At 39.5% G+C, this 26,073-nt stretch overlaps 1 protein-coding gene and 1 pseudogene across 1 annotated transcript in view; both read right to left on the bottom strand.

Annotated features, from left to right (window-relative positions):
• Positions 1-26,073, bottom strand: part of STK3 (serine/threonine kinase 3) — a 389,481-nt gene that overhangs the window by 97,601 nt on the left and 265,807 nt on the right. The window contains exon 9 of the mRNA XM_066265981.1: positions 21,322-21,514. Coding sequence (XP_066122078.1) covers positions 21,322-21,514 — 193 coding nt within the window. The remainder of the gene's footprint in view (positions 1-21,321; positions 21,515-26,073) is intronic.
• Positions 22,027-22,441, bottom strand: LOC136328500 (NADH dehydrogenase [ubiquinone] 1 alpha subcomplex subunit 7 pseudogene; annotated as a pseudogene).

Genomic DNA, 26,073 nt, shown 5'->3' with positions numbered 1-26,073 from the left:
GCTTTAGAGGATTTAAAAAACATCTGAGACCCAAATGATACCCACTGAAAAAATACTAGACATTCCATCAAAATTAGGATAGAATAAAACACCAACATTCATAGTAAACCTTCAGAAGTTAGAGCACTCTCATATCCCACATGTGAAACTCACAGAAAATAAATTTATTAGGGAATTCAACAAGATATCAGTCTTTAAATTCCCTATCAGGCCAGATTTTACTAGTAATGTTACAAATGAACACAATATATAGGAGAGAAAGTATAGTATTTTAATGATCAATAAATGCTATATAAAGATTTTGTTTCTGGTCTCTTATATTCATCTCTCTCCCTAAAATATCCTATCCTTAAAAAAAAGGAAATGATTAATTTGACAAGATTACGTTACTGGCATTTGGACTGGTCACATACATTCCATTAACATTTTCAACAGATTTTAAAAACCCTTGCTTTGTCTCTAGGCTTCATCAGTACAAGAGATCTTTATCTTCAGAACTGAAATTTCTAAAGGTTCCTATGGCAACCTTTTATTCCAAAAGAGTCCAGGAATTTAACCTCAGTTATTTTCCACCTCTGACCTTTATGAGAATAAATGATGAAATACTACCAGGTAGCTCAACAAATTTTCTGTAAATTGGGCAAATTAAATCATAGGGAGGAGGATGAGATAATCCTTTAAAGGAAGACTTTGTATACTATTCTTTTTTTTAAAGAGGTAATTTTGTAATACAATTGCCTGTTTATTTGTATTATAAATTCTCATTTAATCAGCTAGTCTTAAGATGGGTCACATGCATAAAGAGATCTAAAAACTTTAACATTGAGTTCAAGGGTTATCAATGTTTATATAGTAAAATCAGAATCAGAGAGGAGAGTAAAATTGTTTTTGTGTGTGGGAAGGAATAACTCCTGTAAAAGAAGTCCATATAATTTAATCATTATAAGCTGCTTCTGACAAATGTATATAAAATATTTCACTGAAGCAAATTTCTATATAATGTTCTTTTAAAATTAAATTTAGCTTATGTAGGTGCTTTGGTAAAAACAAAAACAAAAATACCAAAAACACATTATGACACTACTAATCCATGAAGAAAAAGCACTCCCTGACCACTGCCACCTCCCAAATCCCCCCCCCCCCCAAGCCTCCTTTCACTTGCTTACTTTCCCTCCATTAGCACTGGCTTCACTGTGCACTCCAGTGACAGTCTTCTTCATTTTCTCAACTAGGGGGTATGAAACTCTTCACTCCCAACCTTTACTAATCCCCTGCTGCTATAACAAAATAGTCACTGGTCTTTCGATTTACCAGTGACTGAATTCAAACCTCTCCTCTGCATCTGAGTAAACAGAAGACTAATCTTTTCCTACTGGAAACTAACATTTATAGAGCAGCAGCTCTAACACGGCTTACATTTCAAGAGCAGTAATATGCAGAGAGAAGGAGAAAATAAAATCTTAAATGTTGCTTTTCCACTACAGTGAATAAAACGGGGAAAACTTTAATCTTTTATAAAAACCCTCACAACAGAAAAATGGGCTGAGTAGGCACTTTTTCAGGGAGAGTAAGAAGAAGGCTGAAAAATAGCATCCATTTCTGCAATAAGTCAGGGATATAAAAGTCCAATCAGATATAAGAAGTGGCAACAGAAAGGAAAGAGGAAGACCGATCCCTGGACTGACTAAAGACAAAGGAAAGTTATTAAGGAATCTCATCCCAGGAATCTACTCTGGCATTCCCAATAGCCCTGTGCTGCTCCCAACCCCACCTCAACCAGGAGCTGCCCAGGGCATATGAGCCACCATTAGTGTCCCAGTGTTGGAGTGAAAAAGTTGCCTACATAACATCTACAGGCTCTCCCTTCCTTGAGGTGACAAGGGGTTTTCTATTGTAGGGAGGAGTGGCCATGTAACACAATTCTAGACACATAAGATGAGGGTTTCTAGGTTAACTCCATTTTCCTGATAAAGGTACCACCGCATTTCTTCTTACTCTTTCTTCTTGCCTGGAATGAAGATTTAATGACTGAAGATCTAGCAGTTATTCTGCAAGCAGGATGACGATGAAAAGAATACCCTAAAGATGATACCAAAGAAAGGATCTCTATCTAATGACATTATGAAATCACTCTACCAACGCAGAAGAACACTCTGCTGCCAGATTTCTTGTAAAATGAGAAAAGAAATTAATCCTATTTTGTTTAAACACTATTATTTGGGTTTTCTGGTACATATAGCTAAATTCAGTCTCTGATACATTTTTACTCCCAAGTGGAGGATGTAGGAATGGGTGTGAGTAGCAATCTTCAGCTTTACTAGAGGAACACCCCAATATGAAACTTAAACTCCCCTGTTATACTGGTTTAATTATCACTACATTTCAGATGCATTATAGTTTTAAGGGTTGTTTACAGCTGACCTAAAAATCTTTGGTAAAATGCCTGTTGGATTCTACACTCAAAAGCTTGAAAAATTAACCCATTCCCCCAGGTTAAAAATAAACATCTTATTTTAAAATATCAAAAGTGTAAAAACCAACTTAAATAAAAGAAGGCAATCTATTCCATTTGAGTTTTCTTTTCAGATGAATTTAGAACAAGATATACTGACATAATTTTTATTCAAATGTATGTGCTTGTACCTCCTAATATTTTCCATTGTTTAATTTAAAAGTCAGCATTAAAATTTAGAGTATATCTTTGTTATACACAAAAAATTTCAAAAAATATATATATTTTAAATTTCAAAGGAGGAAATGTTTACATTTGTTTTAAAAGTTAATGAGAGGGGGCAGCTGTAATTGCCCAGTAATACTGGGTGGGGCAAAAGTAGGTTTACAGTTGTGAGTATAAGAAAACACAGTTTATTCTTGTATTATTATGTATTAACTATTGTAACATTTTCCAAATGAACAACTGTAAAGCTACTTTTGCTCCACCCTGTACTTAACTACACAGTATTAAACACATGCCCACAGTCTGCAGTAGTCTCCAGGAAGATGGATGCACGTTCACTGGAGGAGGACAGAAAGAATGTTTCTGACTTACAATTTAAAAAAAAAAAAAAGAAAGAAACTGCAGGCCCTTCAACAGGAGAGTTGAGCAGGGAATCTCAAGATAGAAACCACTGTCATATGTGATTCTCGTTGCTATGGCAAATACTTTTTTTTTAAAAAAAGAGAAAGAATAATCACAAAAAATTGACATCAATTTCTCCAGCTGCAGCTGAATTGACTACAGCTTATAAAGTATTTTTATTTTAATAACAAATTTAATGTTCAAAATTATCTTGTTCCTTAGTTTTGTCCCCAACTCTTTCAACCTTTTGCTATGAAACTAATAACCCATTAGTAATAAAAAAAAATAACCATGCAATCCCTTTGTTGTGAAATTAGAGAAAAAAATTGTTTTCCCCTTTCTTCACATATTTCCAAAAATATATACGTACAAAGAAGACCAAACTGTATGAATATAATACCTTTAAAAAATATGCCAGGCCACCCACAACTACTCATTAACTTTCCTAATTTGCATGTCTTCTAAACAGGTAAAAAGTCTTCATAGAAATTGAAATATATTTAAAAATATTTTAAATACTTTAACAAAATATAATTTGTTTAATTTTTAATTTCTTAGCATAATAATGACAGATATCAAGTGTAGGAAATGAAATAACAATTAATCATAACTTTTGCATTAATACATTTAGATATCAAAGGGATTTTTGAATATTACCTAATTTGTTCTTCTAAAAATATTTTAAGATGTGATGATCCACCTGATTAACGATCTTGGAAGTTAGTCCTTTAATTTGTTGCCAAGAGGATAATGAACACATATAAAAAACAGAATGTTAATACAGAAGCTTTGTCTTAACTTCATCAGACTACTTTAAAACAAAGGACAACATGAACAGGATGGAGAAGATCCAGAGGCTATTCATAAAAAAGATTAAAAGCTTAGAAGATAATACCTGTACAAAGGTTAAAGAGACTGAAATTGTTCAGCCAGGAAAAGTAAAGTCTAATGATATAATTTAGTAAGTATCTAACTATATCTGAAGGGTTCTTGCACAGAAAATAGTGACCAGCTGTTTTCCATCACCAAAGAGGGCAGAATAAAAGGAAACAGACAAATTGAAGCCCAAGGATTTTATCTAAATAAAAGGAATGATTTCCTGACTGAGTAATGAGTATTATAACCGCCACTGTGTGTCTATGGCAGCGATTTTCAACCTTTTTCATCTCATGGCACACACAAACTCGTTACTAAAATTCTACAGCACACCAAAAAGTATATTACATTTTCTGCTGATCTGACAAAATAATTGGTATAATTTTCATTATTTTTACAAAAATAAATATTAGTAATTGCCTACTCTTTTTGTTCCAAAGTGACTTTTTAAAAAATCTTTTTGAAATAATTTAAGAGATTTTATTTATTGATTTTGCAGAGAGGAGAGGGGTGGGGGAGCAAGAGCACTGACTCATAGTGAGGAGCCACTGAGCCACTTCACCTGCAGGTGTTGTAAAGTACCAAAAGCTGCAGAATTAATATTAATATTTTAGGAGGCTTGGAGAACATTTTATTAATTTGGGTTAAGGTGTGCAGAAAAATTGTGGGAATAGTCTCTGTACTGTGTGATTGGCATAACCAGGATGGCCCTTGGCATTGTATTGTAAATGCAAGGGGAGGAAAACATGGATTCCCAGACATTCCACCACACCTGTGGGGAAAGGGGTGAATGGCTAACCAGGTGCAGGAAGAGAAAAGCCAAAATAAACCTTTTCTTATAGCAGTGAGCCATTTGCAGGCATTTGTCCCCACAGAAACTACCTCTCCTATGTAAATGCATGTGGTTAATACATCTGACTCTGGACAGAGAGATGGCAGATGAACACTATTGATAGAAAATATAGGAATGCCTTTTAATATGTAAAGAGACACCTTTCTACCATTGTGTTGATTTGTAAATTTTGTTTTCTCCAAAATGATGTATGGCTTGCAAATTGAACATGGTCCTATCATGTTAAAGGACATATGACTATAACCAATAGTGGTAAAGGGCTCCTAACTACAATTTTTGCTTCTGTACTTCCCACTTACAAAACTATAAAAACTAGGTTGAACAAAGGGCCAGCGTGCTCTCCCTCAGATTTCTGTCGCAGCTGCTGCTGCTTGGCCAAGCTAGACAATAAAGCTTTGATGTGTAAACGATGGACCTATTCCTGTCTTTCATGTTTTGGGTCCCTCCGAATTTGGCTTAACAATAGTTGCTTCACTTTAATTATTCATGGCTTGCTTGTTGTATGTGGCTTAACCAGGTAAGCCCAGAATCCCAAACTGGCGACCCCAGCATTCCAGGTCAATGCTCTATCCACTGCGCCACCACAGGCCAGCCCTTGAAACGATTTATGGTACTTTGTGATAAAGAGTAATACTCAAAATTATTTAAAACAATTTTTATTATTTTCTTCTAATTTACTTTCATTTAATATTTAATGAGATATCTGAGCTTGATAGTTTTAGAATGTCTTTTGTGCAAAGCTGAATTTTGTAAAGACATACTCTTAAATCTTCTGGGGTTTCCAGCCACAATCTATTTTTACTTTTAATATGATTCACACAAATAGGATGTGGAAAAATAAAGCAATACTTCTATTGCTTTTTTGTAATATTGAGAAATCCACTTCCTTTTTTTCACTTTTTTTTAACCCTTTGAGTAGCATGAATGTTCATGTACGTCCTCATGCCTTCTGTCAATCCAGAGTATGATCTATTTATTTTAAAAATGTGTAAGTGTTGGTCAAATAAGTTTGTAAATAAGATTTTTCTGTTTGCTCGCTTATAGTGTGCCCTGGGGGCTGGGCAGCACCAGGTATAGTGGTCTGTGGAATTGCAAATTCCTTCCTGCTTGGGGAGGGCCACTGTCTTGCTAATATTTACTGGAAGGGAGATTCTGCCCCCACCACTGAAAGAAGATGTAGGATTACTTTTTTCCTCCCTGATCCCTTGCTGCTTTTCTTTTGGTTTTTCTTGTGGCTTGCCTGTCTTGGTGAGACAACAATAAACTGAATGGCCCACCATCCTCCGGCTCCACTGTTTCTTTATCTTCTGCCCAAATTCAATGAGAACCTGCATGTGAATGGCCAAGATGGCAGCAGCCCCTGGCCTTACAGTAAGGCAACATTAAAAAAAGGCAAATGTATGTCCTTCTTGTTTCCACAAATTGGTTATCAAACAAACATGATTTTAAGCTAATAAAACTGAAAATGTAACTAATTTCATTTTTTGAAAAAAAAAAATCACTCCTGGGGGTCAGCGAGCATAAAAAAACCTTACTACTGGCCCTGGCCGGTTGGCTCAGCGGTAGAGCGTCGGCCTAGCGTGCGGAGGACCCGGGTTCGATTCCCGGCCAGGGCACATAGGAGAAGCGCCCATTTGCTTCTCCACCCCTCCGCCGCACCTTCCTCTCTGTCTCTCTCTTCCCCTCCCGCAGCGGAGGCTCCATTGGAGCAAAGATGGCCCGGGCGCTGGGGATGGCTCTGTGGCCTCTGCCCCAGGCGCTAGAGTGGCTCTGGTCGCAACATGGCGACACCCAGGAGGGTCGCAACATGGCGACGCCCAGGATGGGCAGAGCATCGCCCCCTGGTGGACAGAGCGTCGCCCCTGGTGGGCGTGCCGGGTGGATCCCGGTCGGGCGCATGCGGGAGTCTGTTTGACTGTCTCTCCCTGTTTCCAGCTTCAGAAAAATGCAAAAAAAAAAAAAAAAAAAACCTTACTACTTAAAGGGTTAATTAAAGGAGAGGCAGGGAGGCAGACAGACAGGATCCACCTGGGAAGCCTCCTACTGGGCAATGCTCTGCAGATCTGGGGTTGCTGTTCCACGGCTCCGCTCGGCATCTGAGCTATTTTTAGAGCCTGAGGTAAAGCCATGAAGCCATCCTCAGAGCCTGGGGCCAACTTGCTTGAACCATTCAAGCCATGGCTACAGGAGGGGAAGAGAGAAAGAGAAAGAGAGAGAGAGAGGATGGAGAAGGGTGGAGAAGCAGATGGTTGCTTCTCCTGAGTGCCCTGACTGGGAATCAAATGCAGGACTTCCAGATGATGGGCCAATGCTCTACCATTGAGCCAAATGGCCAAGGGCCAGAGAAAGTCACTTTTAAGAGGTAACCAAATGAAGTAGTATCTGTTGTTGAATGTTTAAATTTTAATCCTGTCATTTCTTATCTCAGTAATCTTTAAACTTGCCAATTTGAACACACTGAAGGCAAACAGATCTCTTATCCAATCAAGGATGATATATCAGGCAAGGGAAAATATTTTTAATATTTCTACTAAGTAATCCTAAAGTATGTAAAATTAGACCTATATGATTTGTTAAGTTTGTACTTTTTTGTTAGCTCCAACATTTCTCTTCTGATTCTTCCCAAAGCATCAGTTTTTCTTTGAAAGCACTGATTTCATCAGTGCAAATAAGAATATTTTTTCGATCCCTTTACATACTTTTATTGTGCTTGTTGGGCAGATAAAATATATTATGCTTACTTTGTTAAAGATGGCGCTGCCCATGTGGAAGCCCGTTGCCCAGGTGATTATTTGGGATGGGCATGATTATATTAATGTGTGTTGGGGGTAGGCTGTGGGCTGGCAGGATCCTTGTAGCCTGGGGTTTGGTTTTGGGACTAAGCCTTTCCTACCCTTTTTGATGTGGGGTGGTGCACTCTCATGAGGAATCCCATTATGCCTCAGATAAGTGACTTTGTATCACAGACTTCCCTGTTTGTATATTGGATTAAAGGTTTTGGTTTCTACACTATGAAGTGGGGCAGTCCTACAGTTTGCTCTCTCTCAGTTCCTGAGATTAGCACTAGAGAAGAGAGCAGAGAAACACCACAAGAAGGAGGCCAGGAGAAGCAGCCAAGATGGCAGAATGCTGAGGGAAAAGCGAGTTTGTGCAGAGGTTGTGCAGAGAGAAGGAGATGGGAAACAGAAGTGAGTCTGGTGAGCTAGAAACCTTTGATTCTAGGAAACTCAGATAAGTCAGTAGCTTTGTGAGCACTGAATGTGAGTAGGTTTTGGAGCCCAGTGTGTCTTTTTACTTGCCCGCCGGGTGCAAGCTAGGATTAAAGATGATGGCCCACCAGTTTTTGGCTCCGTTGTTTCATTACCGACTGTTCGAATCAAATGTGAACCTGCATGGGCCAGGCGGCTGTGATGGTGGCCATGGCTACTGGCTTTACAGTGCTCAACGACTGAAACAAATCAGCAAGAAATGCAACTTTAGTGTACCTACCTAAGCTCATCATTGAGAAAATCAGCTGAAACTGTTAAGTTGTCAAAAAGAGAGAACTTCTTCAATTTATAAAATCTTGATAGAACTTGACTGAGATAACAACCCAACATCCATATGTAATAACAACTGCATGTGAGAAGCTTTTATTGAGGGACATAGTGCTGCAAACAATCTCATTGTAATGGCCTTCTTTTTATATAATTGACAATTGTGACAGTCTTATCTAGTACTTTTTTCAGCTCAGGTACCAATGATTTCAATGTTTATATTGCTCTATGGAGAAAACAACGAGTAAAAATAATTCTAGTATTCTTTTTTAGGGCCAGTGTAACACATCTTTTTACCTTTCCTTATATAGAGGGAGCACTATCCATACAAATACTAATGCAGGAATCCAAAGACAAGCTACAACTGAAGTAATTATCAAGAACATCAAAAATGTTTTGGCCCTTGGTTGTTTCTGGGAGTGGCTGACAAAATAAAAACTGCTCTAGCCTGACCAGGCAGTGGCACAGTGGATAGAGCATCAGACTGGGATGCAGAGGAGGACCCACCCAGGTTTGAAATCCTGAGGTCGCTGGCCTGAGCGTGGGCTCATCTGGCTTGAGCGTTGAATCACAGACATGAACTCCATGATCACTGGCTTGAGTCCAGAGGTTGCTGGCTGGAAGCCCAAGGTCACTGGCTTGAGCAAGGAGTCACTTGCTCTGCTGTAGCCCTCTTCCCCCCAGTCAAGGCACATATTAGAAAGCAATCAATGAACAACTAAGGTGCCACAACAAAGAATTGATGCTTCTCATCTCTCTCTCTTCCTGTCTGTCTGTCCCTATCTGTACCTTTCTGTCTCTCTCTGTCTCTGTCACAAAAACAAACAAACAAATTGTTCTATACTCTCTTCTTTAAAAATAAATTTAATGAATGCTAGAAGTTGAGCTTTACCAGTAACATCAGTTGATTCATTCAGTTGAATAGCAAATATCTACTTCTTTAACGTGAGGTATCACTTGCAACTCAACATCTTGGGACAATTCCTGAACACATCAACAAAACCTCCTTCTTATATTCTTCACCAAATACCAAAAGTTTTACAATTTTACGGCATGCTGGTAAAATTACAGGTTCTACAATTGTGTAAGATTTTATTTTTTAGCAACAATTTCTGTGATTGTTTAATTTGCTTCTTGTGCCTTTTCTGATACCATTATAAATTTTGACCTTTTTTTCACTTCATTAGTTTTATCCAGTTCAAGTCTTTTAAAATATTCAACTAGCTTTTTGTACAACGCAAATATCTTTTTAACTGGAACCATAGCTTGGTTTGCTAATATTTTGCCACAAATTATGCAAGTGAGATGTAGTGAATTTTCTTCACAGGATATAAAGCCAAATGACAATCTTTGTGGTAATGGCAAAAAATAGTTTTTAATTTAGTTGTAGAAGAACCAGTGACAATTAAGGTACTGGACAAGGTGTTGCCCGCTGATGTGCTGGGCAAAGCAGCACTGAATGTACTAACATCACTTTCTTCACAGTCTTCTGAGTTGTTTTTTTTTTTTTTATTAGAAAATAATCCATGTTAAATAAAACGCTATTGACTAAAAATAAAAAAATAATCGAATAACATAAATCAAAAGAAAATTTGGGTATTACTTGAAATTATTTGTGAACACACTTGTTAAGAGTTCAAAACTAAACCATTGAAATAAAATAAATCTTACACAAACTGTTTCACCATCTGTATGTTTCTACACTAACTGAAAACTTAGGATACGCAATAAATATCGACATTGATAATACTACAATGTTTACTCTGAAAAACTCGCCTCATTTCTTGGTATGTGCTGGGGTGAAAAATACACGTTGCCCAGGGACAGAGCAGGCCTGCCATGCGCCGGAGACAGAGGCGAAACTGCGCTGGTCCAGCTCAGGGCACTTTGGATTTTGCCTCCAAAAGCCACTGGGGCAGCGGACCAGCCCTGCAAAGGCTCTCCCGGGCGCAAGGCTGAGTGTGGGCACTGGGGACCTGGGCAGCAGGGGGTCTGGCTGGGCCATCGGCTGGGCCCTCAGCGGGAACTTTCATACTATGGCTGGGATCTGCGAAAGGGGAAGAGGAGCCCTGTGTGTCCAAGTGGCTGAAAAACCCTGAGCCCTGCTAGACGCTGTCTTTTAAAAGGAAAACAGAACTGAGCAATAAAATGTGTCATTTCTAATGGGAAAAAAATTCCTGAAGCATTCCAGTTGAACATCACTGGTCTATGGAAACCCTTTCTGCAGAGGCCTTTTCAAGAAAGACAAATTTTCATTTGTACAAGGAAGACTAATATTTATATACTTGCCTGTGCTCTGTGCTAGTAAAACAGGTATCCTAGGACCAAAATATCTACAGTAACAAACAGGCCCAAGCTGGGTTACATCATTAAACATTCCATAAACCAAGACAACACAGAAGAGCAGTCCTTATTCAGGACCTGCAAGTGACTCCAAACCACAGTAGCCACACGTTAGAACCTCTGCAGAGGGACGAAGGGATTCTTACTGACCAGTAATACTATGGTGCAAGTGGGACCTGTGGCTCACTCTCCTCACCTTTATTGCTCGCAATTAAAGATGTATACAGCAGTTTTCCATGAAAGAATGGTAAGGTCTCTAGAAAAATGGGAAAGTGACTCCCCTACACACTTTGCTGCCCTGGTTGTTTGTTAGCATTTCAAATTCTATTCTTATTAATTTACTCCTTCAGCTCAAAGCTTTACAATTTTGGGGGGAAATGTAAATATTTCATGAACATTAAAATTAGTAAGCGTTTTATATACTATGCATATTTGATCCTTTTCTGAAATAGATTTTGGAAGAAAGAAGAAGGAAAAAGATCTGACTCAGAGCTGGGAGAGATATTGCTAAGGATGGCATGAGGCAGGAAGTTGCTGCTCAGAGCAGATGGTCACAAACTTAAGAGTTCTGTCAGGGACACTGGGAGAACTAGAGAGCAGGGACACCCAGTGGTCAGTCTTCCCTTCTTGCTCATCTCTCCTAAACTCATTTTAAATGCATCTAGAATCAATTTCCAGGATAAACTCCTAAAATTCTAAAGCAGATGTTAATTTGCCTTCTCTTCTGATTAAGTGAAACGACTTCTATGTTCTGTCTAAAATGAAAAAACTCTAATATATTTTAAAAATATGTATTCAATTAAAATTATTTAATCTAACATTGTTAAACAGTTAAGAGAAGTTAATACATATAAGTAAACAATATAAAACCTAAACATGACCAGTTATTTCTCCATCCACTCTTTTTTCTTTTTTAATCAAGTGAGAGGAAGGGAGGAAGAGAGACTGACTCCTGCATGCACCCTGGCCATGATCCACCTGCCAACCATGTCTGGGGCTGATACTATTATACATTGCTTGGCAACCTAGCTACAGTATTTTAGCACCTGAAGTGAGGCCATAGAGCCATCCTCAGCACCCAAGGCCAACTTGCTCATTTGAGCCATTGCTGCGGGAGGGGGGGGGTGGAGAAGCAGACGGTCCCTTCTCCTATGTTCCCTGACCTGGAATTGAATCTGGGACTTCCACACATGGGGCCAACGTTCTACTGCTGAGCCAACTGGCCAGGGCCCCTTTAGTGATTCTTAATACAATATCATCACCTACTCACCAGCCAGCTCTCTCTCTGCTAAATGTGCACAGCTGTCTCTTCATCCTTTCTAAGTACTCCAGGTGAGTTCTAGGTACTAAGTAAAGTTGCTTATTTTCTTATTCTAAAAAGTAGTTAACAGTCCTAGCTCTACCTCAGAAGTACTCACAGTTTTTTATTTTGATTTAATTATTTTTTAAAATACAAATGTCAGTGTTTAACCTGTGGTAGCACAGTGGATAAAGTGTTGACCTGGAATGCTGAAGTTGCCAGTTCAAAATCCTGGGCTTGCTGGGTCAAGGCACATACAGGAAGCAACTACTATGAGTTGATGCTTCCTGCTCCTCCCCTCCCCTTTCTCTCTCTTCCGTCTCTAAAATCAATAAATAAGATTTTTTTTTTAATTTACAGAGACAGAGAGAGAGTCAGAGAGAGGAATATATAGGGACAGACAGACAGGAAGTGAGAGAGATGAGAAGCATCCATTTTTTGTTGTGGCACTTTAGTTGTTCATCGATTGCCCTCTCGTATGTGCCCTGACCGTGAGGCTACAGCAAACCGAGTAACCCCTTGCTGGAGCCAGCGACCTTGGGCCCAAGCTGGCGAGCTTTGCTCAAACCAGATGAACCCGCACTCAAGCTGGCAACCTCGGGGTCTTGAACCTGGGTCCTCTGCATCCCAGTCCGATGCTCTATCCACTACGCCATAAATAAGATATTTAAAAAATAAAATAAAAATAGAGATGTCAAGGCCCTGCTATGGTCTACAGCACCAGCATCTCCATGGGGCTACTACTGTGATGTGTATTTGTGAAGTTAGTTGCATGAACCCAAAACCTGGGTTTATCGTATAAATCAAGTTCACTGTTCCAGCCTGTGGAGATCTCTTAAGATCCCGATTCTACCTCAGAAGCTATCTTTATTTGCAATTCTAATGTACTTTCATTCAATAGCTTCAAGTCTTTATAAAAAGTGTTGAACTAGCCAGGGCTAAAGCCTAAACCCTATAGCATACAATGAGTACTTTTCTGGTTGACAACCATTCACTACTTTACACTGTGCCACTGCCTATGGTGAGTCTTCTTTTTGCAGAGCTGGGATGTTCAACATTTCCCAGAACTCCCTGCACCTTTTTCACAACCAGGTAAGCAAGAAAGGAGGAAGAGGCCATGAGGCTGCTACTCTAGTTATTTCCTTCTGCCAAACATAGCTATGGAGACATGTAGAATTTTGTTTTTGTTTTTTTAAACAGCACCATTCCAGCACCGAGTCACCAGCCACACAGTACTTAGGGATGGCTGCCTCGGCAGCAGTTTTCTAGTCCCTGCACAGCAGTGGGGATTGAGATCAGCCTGGACTATGGAAGCCGGCAGAGCCAGCAGCAGCCTCTGGACTTCCTGAGCCTGACCGCAGCAGCAGTAGTCGCGTTTAGGATCACTGTGGTGGTATTGGGGGCATCATTCCTGGAGGTCTAGCTTACAAATCCCTCTCCTCCAACCTTTCCATTGATTTTTATTAATATCCACACTTCTGACTTAAATCTCTCTATATTTAAACTACCTAGAGTAGTTTCTGTTTCCTCCAATAATCCCTGACTGACACAAGCCCATTTGAGTATAAACTTTCAACCCTCAGCACTATCAACCAGGTCGTATTACAGTGTCCACAAGGATATCATCAAAGACCTTGTCAAATACTTTTCCAAAATCCTAAAACACAAAACCCAAACTCTACATTTTCTCTAATCTAGAAGTTTAGTGATGCTGTCAAAAAGAGGAAATTAAATTATTCTGATATGATTTGTTCCCACTAACCTAAGCTGACTTATAATGATCCAAGTCTCCTTTTCTAAAGAATTCACAGATGTTCTGGTTCCACTACTTACTTGCTATGAAATCTTGAACAAGTCATTTATCATTCCCAAATCTCAGTTTCCTTAGTGGTAAATGGTAGTGACAATCCTACTGTACAGGGTCCTTGTGAGGAGTCAATGAAATAATGCATGGACAGTCCTGAGCACAGTGTTTGGCCTACACTAGACCCTCGATTACTGATAGCTATAACCTGAAAAATTCATCTTGTTTTCTCTTCTCTAAAAAAAAAAAAAAAAGTAAAATAAAATTTAAATGTATCATGCTTCCATGACACTTTCCCCATATTCTCAGAGATATCAAATTTCACAGACAGCCTGACCAGGCAGTGGTGCAGTGGATAGAGAGTCGGACTGGGATGCAGAGGACCCAGGTTCGAGACCCCGAGGTCGCCAGCTTGAGCACGGGCTCATCTGGTTTGAGCAAAAGCCCACCAGCTTGAACCCAAGGTCGCTGGCTCCAGCAAGGGGTTACTCGGTCTACTGAAGGCCCGTGGTCAAGGCACATATGAGAAAGCAATCAATGAACAACTAAGGTGTTGCAATGCGCAATGAAAAACTCATGATTGATGCTTCTCATCTCTCTCCGTTCCTGTCTATCTGTCCCTGTCTATCTCTCTCTCTGACTCACTCTGTCTCTGTAATAAATAAATAAATAAATAAAAATTTCACAGAGAAATATGATACAATAGTTCTCTCACCTGCAACCTATCAAAATACACATTATTGACCAAACTCCTAGTGAGGAAATAACCGACTGGCTTAGTGCTCCCTTACTGTTTCTTTATCCGGCCATTCCAAATGCTTGTATTCACGTTTGTGCTACTCTGGTCATTCTGAAGATCACTATTCTCTTTAGAATTCCCTTTAGCTATCTTACTGAATAGAGAGATGGAGCAAGGTCTGGGAGGAGGCAGGGAAAGGCTGCAGCGAGCGTTTGCCATGGGAAGGAAAAGAACAGAGCTGTTCGGTGGCTCAGCCTCTCCAGCCCCAGGAAGTTCAGACTGCCCTCGCTGTGGGGGAAGCAGGGCAGGCTATCCAGATGCTCCAGCTGTCCAAGGTGATGGAAGGACAAGCTGACAGAGTACGCAGGTCAGTTTAATCTTTATTACCTACTATATTTAAAGCACTCCACTAGGTGCTTTATGTATTTACCTAAATTAACCCATGGTTACATATACAAAGAGATAAACATCACTGAAGCTCAGAAAAGATTAAGTAACAAACAATTAAAAGTTGTCCGACTTTAATCCCATGCTCTCCACTACACTGCATCATTTGTCCAGAAAATACCTAATGAACTCTTACTACTGTGCTAGGTATTGTATAAAGCACTGGGAATACAGCGGGGAGTGAACAGATGATCACACAGGAATAGGCAATTATAATCCAACGTGACGACTGCTATTCAGAGTAAAAGCGCAAAGGGAGATGATTGCCTATATGGGAAGGGCACCCATCTCTAACCTTGGTCAAGGAAGCAAACATCTTAACTGAGCCTGAGAATTAGCAAAGGAAGCAAGAATCTAAGTAGAAGGAGGCATCGGGCAGTGTAAAGTACAGGAGTTTGGGCATAATAAAAGTCCCAAAGTAAAGATGAATATTTTAAGAGCTTGGGAACCATAATAAGGAATAGTGAGACGTGAGAACAGAAGGGACGCAGAGACCAGAGAATACACTGCCCTTTAAACCATGCTGGGCTCCAAACTAAGACCAATGGGGAGTCACTGGAGGGCCCAAAGCAAAAGAGAGAGACGATGAGACCTGTATGGAGGGTCGGGGACCAAGACTGGAGGCAGGGGATCAGTTAGGAAGCATGAGACCTGATGTTAACTCAGTGAGGGGTTCTGCGAAAAGAGAGAAATTACAGACAACTTTAATTTTCCTATCTTACTCTACAGTCCATGTTTAAAACACCTATACATCTTCTCTAATTCTCACATGATAACATTTAATTTTCTTCAGGAAATAGGAAATAAGGTCCTCTACTGAAACTGGGAGGAGAGGTGGCAGGAAGACTTAGTGAAGGTCTGACGTCGCCTCTTGTAGACTGAGAAAGAGCTGAGCAGAGAACACAGACCGACAGAAGAGTTCTGAAGGCTCAAATGGGGCTGACGGCCATGAGATGGTGATCCTTATCTATATATGTGTGAGACTGTCTCCATCAGCATGCAGTGGCCACAGTGAAGATACAGAAAACATAAACAAATAGATTGATCCCTGGTCACATTCTGCCAGGAAAGGAGAAAAGAAGACTGACCAATAGGGGTGAAGAGGTGAGGATATAAGGAAGAGAGTAGCTAAAGCCATGAAACATAGCTTCTAACCTGCCTGGAGAATGTGGCTCTTCATCTGAAATCAACATAAGATCGTTCCTCTCAAGACAACTGGAGCTACCAATCCAGCCCCAGTTCTGGAAGACCAGAAAATTGTACCACAGAAACGGAGCTGAGTAGATCTGAACTGAACAAAGTAAAAGGCCCCAGTCTTTTCTTTGCTGAAACAATAGTGCTCCCAGAGTCACCCTAGATGCTAATGGATTCCTCGTCAGACCTGTGATGGCACAGTGGATAAAAGCATTGACCTGGAAGACTGAAGTTGCTGGTTGGAAATCCTGGGCTTGCCTAGTCAAGGCACAGATAAGAAGCAATTGAGTTGATGCTCCTTGCTCCTCCCATTCCCTCCTTGCCTTTCTCTCTCTCTCAAAAAAATAAAACAAAACAAAAAAAGGCTAGACAATGGATTCCTTGACCTCCTCCTAATCTACTTCCTTTCAGGATAAAAATTCTTAAATGTTTATTTAATTAAGGACAATCAATGTACTCCTACCCGCTGTCAACCATTCATAATTCCAACTGACATGCATCACTCTGCATAGAGTAGAGGTCAACGTGTAAATAGTTGCTTTTACCAGACTGTGAAAGATCTTGGTTACTGAGCTAAATCCTGGCCACAAATAGATAATAAGGAGGCCAGAGAGAGATGTGAAAGCAAAGAGTGGGAGGGGGAGGGCAAAAGTAATGCTATCACTGCTGAATACAGATTTTGAGAATTCTTGGGACATGCCCTCAAGTTCATGACTTTTTTTTTTTAAGTGAGAGGTGGGGAGGTCCAGACAGACTCCTGCATGTGCCCTGACCAGGATCCACCCAGCAAGTCCCCTACTGGGCAATGTCTACCCCTCCAGGCTACTGCTCCATTGCGTGGCAACTGAGCTATTCTGGTACCTGCAGCGAGGCCATGGACCCATCCTCAGGGCCTGGGGCCAACTTTGCTCCAATCATTCAAGCCAGGACTGTAGGAGGGTGGAGAAGCAGATGGTCGCTTCTCCTGTGTGCCCTGACTAGGAATTGAATGCAGGACTTCCACACGCTGGGTCGACACTCTACTACTGAGCCAACTGCCCAGAGCCATGTCATTTTTTTTTAAGACAGAAAGATATCAGTATTTTATTGTTAGCTATTCTTTTTTTTTTAATTTTTAATGTTCGTGTTATTGATTTCAGAGAGAGAAAAGGAGAGAGGAGGGAAAAAACAGGAACATCTGTTCCTGTATGTACTCTGACCAGGGATTGAACCAGCAACCTTTGAGCTTCGGGAGGATACTCCAACTGAGCTATCTGGCCAGGGCTAGCTATTGGTTTTATAAAGATACATTTTTTTTAGATTTGTCAACCACTGGTGGTTGGTGCCAATTCAACACCAACAAAATCCCCAATTCGGGCTGTGGCGAAGGAAACCTGAGTCAGTGCAAAACAGCTTAATTGCGATATAGCACCGCAGAGCAAACAGCACCTGGGGCAGGCCCTGCTCCTGCGAGACAGCGCAGCCCCTCCAAGGCCGCATGCTCCATCCTGCTGGCCGGACACAGTGTTTCAGCTCAGCCACCAAGACTCAGGTAGAAAGGGAAAGTGCACTCCCATGCCATTAATTTTTAAACAGATCAAATTAAAATCTTGTCACTTTCTACACTTTCTTTCAAAAGATCTTTTAATATTTGCTTCATAGAGGCAAATCAACACACTTTTCAGAAGTAAACAGGTTTGTAATTTCTATCTTTATGGGTAACAGTAAAAGAGAATATGTAAACAATTTAAATTGACAAGAAGATTAAATCAGACTCCAACAGAAAACTCCAATATAATAGGTGATGGAAATCAGAACCCTCAGCATACAATATAACATTCTAGATGTTTCTAAAAATTAAAAATAATATATTGCTATAATCTTTTTAGGGAAAAAAAATTAAAGACACATCAGCAAATGAAGCTTTGACTGTTGTGATATACTCTGAAAGCTTATATCAACTAATCTAAGAAGTTTTAAAGATTTACAACATAAGAAAAAACAAAAAGTAACTATGTGGTTTCAGGAAAAGTAAGTTCAGCCTCAGCAACTTTTTCAAAATAATTTTTTACTATTGCTACACTATAGTAGGACAATCCCTGGGGGGATACATTAACATCATTTGATTAGATTTTTGGGAACATTACAGAATGATGTCAAAATTGTAGAAACTTAAAATATATGATGGAACTTAAAGAAGCACATAAAACAACTACTGATCATCTTAAATATGGGTTTTTAATAAGATCTCAAAAACATTATCATATAAACATATTGAAATAAGATTTAAATATGTCATTTTCAAAAAGTCTAAATACTTAGGACATGAAATTATAACATAGTGAATGATTTCTGTGGCTGTCAAATAAATCTCATTACTCAAAATATGTAGAGATCTGTGATATAACTTTACTGTCTGATAATAAATCATCAGCATATATCTCTTCCCTGAAATATAACAATCTAACATGAATTCTATAAAAATTCATTTTTTAACCACTGTTTATATGCTGATGCTAAACTATGTGATTACGTGTTAAAGTTATTTATGTTGTTTTGTAGGGAGCTCAGTAGCTCACTAGATACAAGAAAGCACTCAATGATCTTCTAAATCAGCGGTTCTCAACCTGTGGGTTGCGACCCTGGCGGGGGTCGAATGACCAAAACACAGGGGTCGCCTAAAGCCATCCTATGTATTTCCGTATGTATTTCTGATGGCTTTAGGTGACCCCTGTGTTTTGGTCATTCGACTTCCGCCGGGGTCGCGACCCACAGGTTGAGAACCGCTGTTCTAAATGGTCTGCTAAGAGTCACAGAGTTTGACTAAAAGAATTGTTATCACCATGTGGAAAAATGGTGAACTGTCTTATCATAGGGTCTTCTGCTCTACAGGGTACACGACTTGTCCCACAACACTAGCTGGCTTTGGAGGCCACAAGACCGTTCGATACATTTGGATAAGCATGTTAGGGATGCAGAAAGCCTGTCCTCATCAGAGGCCTGGCTAGGAATTTCAGGGAATCCAAGTCTTAGGCTGCTTTCCAGCGTCAAGTCTCAGAAGACCCACTAGTTGTGGAATATAGAAAAGTTCATTACCCTCATCTCCCCAGGGTTAACTATATGGCAATGTATTTGCATTTTATGACTTTCTAGGCTCCACAATGCAAAAAGTCATGCATTACTGTTTCTTTTTTTTTTTTCTTTCTTTTTTTAAGCTGGAAACGGGGAGAGACAGTCAGACAGACTCCCGCATGTGCCCGACCGGGATCCACCCGGCACGCCCACCAGGGGCGACGCTCTGCCCACCAGGGGGCGATGCTCTGCCCCTCCGGGGGGTCGCTCTGCCGCGACCAGAGCCACTCTAGCGCCTGAGGCAGAGGCCCAGGAGCCATCCCCAGCGCCCCGGCCATCTTTGCTCCAATGGAGCCTTGGCTGCGGGAGGGGAAGAGAGAGACAGAGAGGAAGGAGGGGTTGGGGGTGGAGAAGCAAATGGGCGCTTCTCCCATGTGCCCTGGCCGGGAATCGAACCCGGGTCCCCTGCACGCCAGGCCGACGCTCTACCGCTGAGCCAACCGGCCAGGGCTGCATTACTGTTTCTGTGTCATTTAGAAGCAGTCCTGGGTGATGAAAAGTGCCTAGTGCTTAGGTTTTGACATTGGTGGACATGACTAGGGTGGTGGAGGAAGCGAAAGGTCAGCTGACATCTATTTTTGCCTATAACTAAAATTACAGCGTCCTACATTATTAAGTGCAATCTCAGAAGAAATATACATATGAAGAAGTGATAGTCGGTGACACTATAACTTCATCACTCTGTAAATAATGCATATCTGAGAGAATGTCTTGTCATTTTAGCCCTGCAGCAGCCCTGGCACTGTGCCTCACACATGACAAGCAGCAGTAAATATGCATTAAACTTAATTTTATGCAGGAATATCCCTGTCTCTTGATCATTATTTCTAATATTTCTTTTTGTCCCACCTCAACCTTTATTTCCTCTAACTTGCAACCCTGTGTCACTTTGGTTGGACTGATAAATTAGACAACGTGAAATAATATTATGTTGTATTTATTGGAACAAGATTTTAGGTTCACTTTTTTAATTGGAAAAGTAAACATTAAAAACATTATCTTTTTATCTGTAAAATACTGTACAAATTAAATTATGGGTTAGCATCTTTTTTTAAATTGATTTAGCAAGAGGAAGCAGGGGTAAAGAAATAGAGAAAGGAGGAGACAGAGGCAGAGAGACAGAGAGAGAGAGAGAGAGAGAGAGAGAGAGAGAGAGAGAGAAAGGAACATTGAACTGTCCCTGTATGAGCACTGACCAAGGAGTGAACCAGTAACTGCTGTGCTACAGGACGATGCTCTAATCAACAGAGCTATCTGGCCAGTGCAGGTTAGCATCTTTCAACAAAAAAGTTCCATAACCCTAAGTTAGAGATGTGCTTTTTGCTATATTAATATTTTTTAAATTTATTTGTGGAATACTGTTTTAAATAAAGCAAATAAAAATTTCTACAATTGGCTATAAAAAGTAATACAGGTATTGATCGACTTACGACCTATGCAACTTACAACCACTCAACTTTATGACCACAATTGCTAGCTACAACTGCTGCTCTGCGTCTGGCAGTGCAAGCGTTGCCCAGCTGGGCGAACGACAGTGTGGACCAGCTTCCGGCAGCACTACCATCTCCGCGTGCACCATTTCAACTGTTATCCCAGACTCGGTACAGCAATTTGTGTTTTGAGTCTTGGATATTTTTCATCAAATCCTTCCCAAGTTGTCTACCAAGAAGAAATTGTCTTTGCAAATATTAAACCAGTTGTACTGGTAATGCAGTGTTTTACTTAAACCTGACGAATGTAAAAATAAGAAACAAAATGATGCAGAGTTGATACAAATGGCATAAAATGAACAAAGAAAATTATGATAACAATAATGAAAGAAAATTATGATAAAATATGATTGAAAGATTTTTATAACATCATTCCACAGTACTGTACATATAGCCTACTCAACTTATGACCAAATCGTTTTAAGACGGGTCTGTTGTAACCAATCGTGGTCGTAAGTCGAGCACTAGCTATACAGAACTATCCTGATTTCTGTGGACTATATACTTTCAAAATAGAAAATTAATATTCAATGGGAAAAAGCCACTAACTTTTCATTGTTCCATCTTCTTCTTCTTCATCCTCACTGTTGATAACCATGGTCCCCAAGTCAGACTCTAACATCGTGCTGTTATGCTCAATCATGGTCTGGGCCCCTTCACTCATGGTACTTGTAGCCCTCATCGTGCCCACGCTCTCCGAACTCGTCTTCACCATGGTGTGCGAGTCCAGCTCATCTTCGTCCTGCAAGCAAAATACTGCAATGAAGGAAGACTTTTCTAAGACAGCTGGATATCTTAATTCTTAAAAACAGTACAAGCATATTATATTTTAATAATGAAAAATACTACTATAACTATTAATTTTAATATAAGGATACACACACAGATGTTATCATAAGAACTAAACTTATACAAAATAACCTAAAGCTAAAGCAATAGAAACTGATGAAAGAGAAGGCTGCCAGCTATTTTAAAAAGGATTAAAAGAGGTAAATTATCAAGGAATGCATAACTAAGAATATAATGACAAAATAAACAAAAGAGAGCACATTACTTGACTGTGGTGAGGGATGAACACACAATATGGTGTATAGAGATGTGCTGTAGAATTGGGCACCTGACATGTGTATAATTATGTTAACCAATGCCACCCCAATAAAGTCAATATCAAAAACAGAACACATTAAAAATAGAACATGTAGCACTACTATAACAGCCATGATAAGGCTCATAACCTTAAACAAAAGCCATTAGTTTCTTTTTTTGGAGAGCACAATCTATTTGTAATAAGTTAGGTCACATTCTCCCAGGTGCGAATCCAAGAAGGGGAGCACTCGAGTAGACCTGAGGGCACACAGCCAGGTGGCCCAAAACAGTGTCACAGGTAAGGCCGGTCCTGGGACAGCTCCCACCTCTGTATGGGAAGAGCTGGTGTCACCGCCTTCTTCTCAGTGGCCGTCACAGCCAAGCTCTCTGATGGCCTGCCCGATACCAGCACCTTTTGAGAGGACATGACAATTGAGGGTGGCGTGGCTTCTCGGCGGCCATCACGAGTGCATAGTAATTGTTGGAGAGCTTGTGGTTGGGGCCCATAGGAAGCCTGGGAAGAGGCTGAGTTCCCAGAGGCCCAGTTCCGTAGCTTCTGGATGAACCGGGTAGCGGACGCCATCCTAATTTTTTTTTTAAATTGTGATAAATATATACAACATAAAATTTAACATCTTAATCATTTCCAGTATATGGTCCTGTGACACTGAATACATTCACAGTGCTGTGCCATCATCACCTACACTTTATTTCACTACACCCAGAAGTTTTTCATCATCCAAAACAGAAACTCTGTACCCTTTAATACAGGGGTCCCCAAACTTTTTACACAGGGGGCCAGTTCACTGTCCCTCAGACCATTGGAGGGCCAGACTATAAAAAAAACTATGAACAAATCCCTATGCACACTGCACATATCTTATTTTAAAGTAAAAAACAAAACAAAACGGGAACAAATACAATATTTAAAATAAAGAACAAGTAAATTTAAATCAACAAACTGACCAGTATTTCAATGGGAACTATGCTCCTCTCACTGACCACCAATGAAAGAGGTGCCCCTTCCAGAAGTGTGGCAGGGGCCGGATAAATGGCCTCAGGGGGCTGCATGTGGCCCGTGGGCCATAGTTTGGGAACCCCTGCTTTAATAAATAACTCCTCAGTCCTTCCTTCCCCCAATACCTGATAACTTCTATTCCACTTTCTCTCACTATGAGTTTCACTATTCTAGGTATCTCGTATAAGTAGAATCATGCAATATGTGACTTTTTTTGTGTCTGACTTAATTCACTCAGCATGTTTTCAAGGTTCATCCATGTTGTAGCATGTATCAGGATTACTTTCTTTTTTAAGACTGAATGATAACTCACTGTATATATACATTTTGTTTATCGACTTCTTTGCTGATGAACATTGTTGTTTATATCTTTTAGTATAAGTTATATATTATAAGTTATTTGTTAATATAAATAATGCTGCTATGAACACTGGTATACAAGTATCTATTTCAGTCACAGCTTCTAATTCTTTTGGGTATATACATAGAATAGTCATTCTGTACCACGTGGTAATTCTATTTTTAAGCTTTTGATGAACTGTCAAATTGTCTTCCAAAGTGGCTACACCATTTTATACTCCTTCCATCAGTGCACAGTGTTCCCATTTCTCCACAACCCTGTCAACTTATTATTTTCCGTTTTGTTAAAATAATAGCCATCCTAATGGATATGTAGTTTGATTTGCATTTTTCTAATGACTAGTGAGCATCTTTTCATGTTCTTATTAGTAATTTGGATATCTTCTTACATGAAGAAATGTTTATTCAAGTCCTCTGTCTATTTTTGATATAGGTTGGTTTCTGTCATTGTTAAGCTGCAGGGTTCAATATAAAGTATGGATATCAATCTTGCAAGTATTTCTCCCCATTTTACGGGTTTCTTTTCATTCTCTTGATAGTTCCTTTGATACACAAGTTTTTAATTTTGATGAAATCCAATTTATTTTTTTTCTTTGCTGCCTATATTTATTTTGTCACATCCTAGCCATTAGTTTTTAAATGTAAATTCACAGAAAAATCAAGTCAGTAATATAAATAGAAACAAAAGATGCTCTTTAGAATGTTCACCAGAAGATAAACTGTAACAGAGGCATAAAAATACAGTAACAAATTCTGGTTGAGAGACCAAAAAAATTGCTATTTTGAAAAGTCTGGCCCTGGCCAGATAGCTTGATATGTTAGAGCATCATCCAAAGCTCAGAGATTGCCATTTTGATCCCTGGTCAGGGCACACGCAGGAATGGCTCTCAGTGTTCCTGTCTCTCTCTCTCTCTCTCTCTCACCTCCCTTCTTCTCTTGCTAATATCAATAAATAAAATTTTTTTTTAAAAGTTTGATAATGAACTGAAATTCATTTATATCAATTCCACTTTAAGTAGAAACAGATAAGCACAGCCCAGTCTGACAGGTCAAAGTGCAAATACAGGGAAGAGGAACATCTACACAATAAACACAATAAATTCAGCAGTACAGCCCAAAGTCTTTTGCTCTTCTTTCATGAGCCTCTCTTTTAGAAGACTTCTTCATTCTTATGCCTTCTACTTTCTAATATATTGAGGACTCCCAAATCCTGAAATCTTCCTATTTAAATACTTAATGATGCTTAAAACTCAGTATTCCCAAAGCAGATATCATTTCATCTATCCTCTTAGCCCCTCCTGTCTGCCTCCACCTCCAACAATCACCACCACAAAGAACAGTAACCTTCACTAGCTAGCAATGTCTTCTTAGGTTTATTCTCTCTTTTACCCCCTATATATAGCCAACAAATTCAGCTTCAAAAAATTCTCTCTGTTCCATCAGTTCTTTTCCATTCCCACCGCTACTGACTGAATTCCTCACTACGTCATGCCTAGGTTACTGCTGGTAAAGCTCCCTGACTGAAAAGTCTCTTCTACCCCCACCTTCTACACTCAGACAGATGTTAGTTCAAATCCTGGCTCCAATTCCTTACCAGGCATACTACCTGTAGGCAATCTATTTAAATCTCTGAACTCCAGTTTCTCTTACTGGTGTTACCATGATTAAGTGAGAAAAGATATGCAAAACGCCTGCACACTACTTAGGAACATGGGAGTTTCATGGCCATGTACTTATAGTACATACTATACCAATATTTTTCTGAAAATTGTGTATTACAATATATCCTTCCACTTGAAGAATCTATAATACTCCCAGTTCTTCTCTGCATTTAGAAAAGCTAAACATTTCTGACGAGATTTTAATGACCTCTATTTTATCTAGCAAATCCTATTTTCTCATTGTTCACACATCCTGGACTCAGGCTGACCTTAACTGAGTCTAAAAACCCATAATTTTTCCTCTTTGCTCATGTCTTCTTCCTACCCAGAATGCTCTTTCCTCTCTATTAATTTTAAATAAATCATACCTAGTCCCTGGTCAAGTATATATTACTTTCATAGCTATTTCAGTCTTTGTTAATTATTCCGTTTTCCAAGCTTCTATAGAACTTACAATCTGTATTACACACGTTTGCGTTTAAATGTATTATCTCCTACTGTAACTATTTTGTAAAATCTTTTATAAGTGATTATGGGTAATCACTTACAGCACTTACAGTACTTCTGAATCTACTAAAGTCTTCAGCATCCCTTTTTATAGTAAGCAGACATTATATATTTATTTTTCACAGAATTATAAAATCAGGGATCTTTAATAATTCAAATGATCATTTTATATCTGAATAAACTAAGGCCTAAAGAAAGAAAGAGACTTTTCCAAGATCATACACGTAATTAGTAGAGCTGAAAAGACAAAACAAAACCAAGAACCGTAGAACTGGGTTCCTTTAAGAAATGTTTTCCTTTATTTCTTAGTCCATTATCCCACTACAGAAACGTACTAACTTAACAGTTAAACACTGATCTACTGAAATGCTTAAGTTAGAGGTTCAGGCTTATAATTTCAACAGCTTATTTCACCAACTCCTATTTTCAGAGTTTCATACAAATAATTTGGTTCATTCTAATCAAAGCCACTATCTTCTCTCACCTGGCCCATTAAAACGACCTCCTAATAGTTTTCACTACTTCCAACTCTTGCCCCTTTAGAATCCCACAAAAAAGGCAGATGGAGCCTTTCGAAAGACAAATCACATAGTGTTACTTTCCTGCTCAAAGCCCTGCATTTGGCCTCCAATAAAACCCAAAATCTTCATCATGGCCAAATGTGATCTG

Source organism: Saccopteryx bilineata, chromosome 3, assembly GCF_036850765.1.
Source record: "Saccopteryx bilineata isolate mSacBil1 chromosome 3, mSacBil1_pri_phased_curated, whole genome shotgun sequence".
NCBI lineage: Eukaryota > Metazoa > Chordata > Mammalia > Chiroptera > Emballonuridae > Saccopteryx > Saccopteryx bilineata.
Note: the sequence above shows the minus strand (reverse complement) of the source record. Positions and strands in the feature narration are given on the sequence as shown.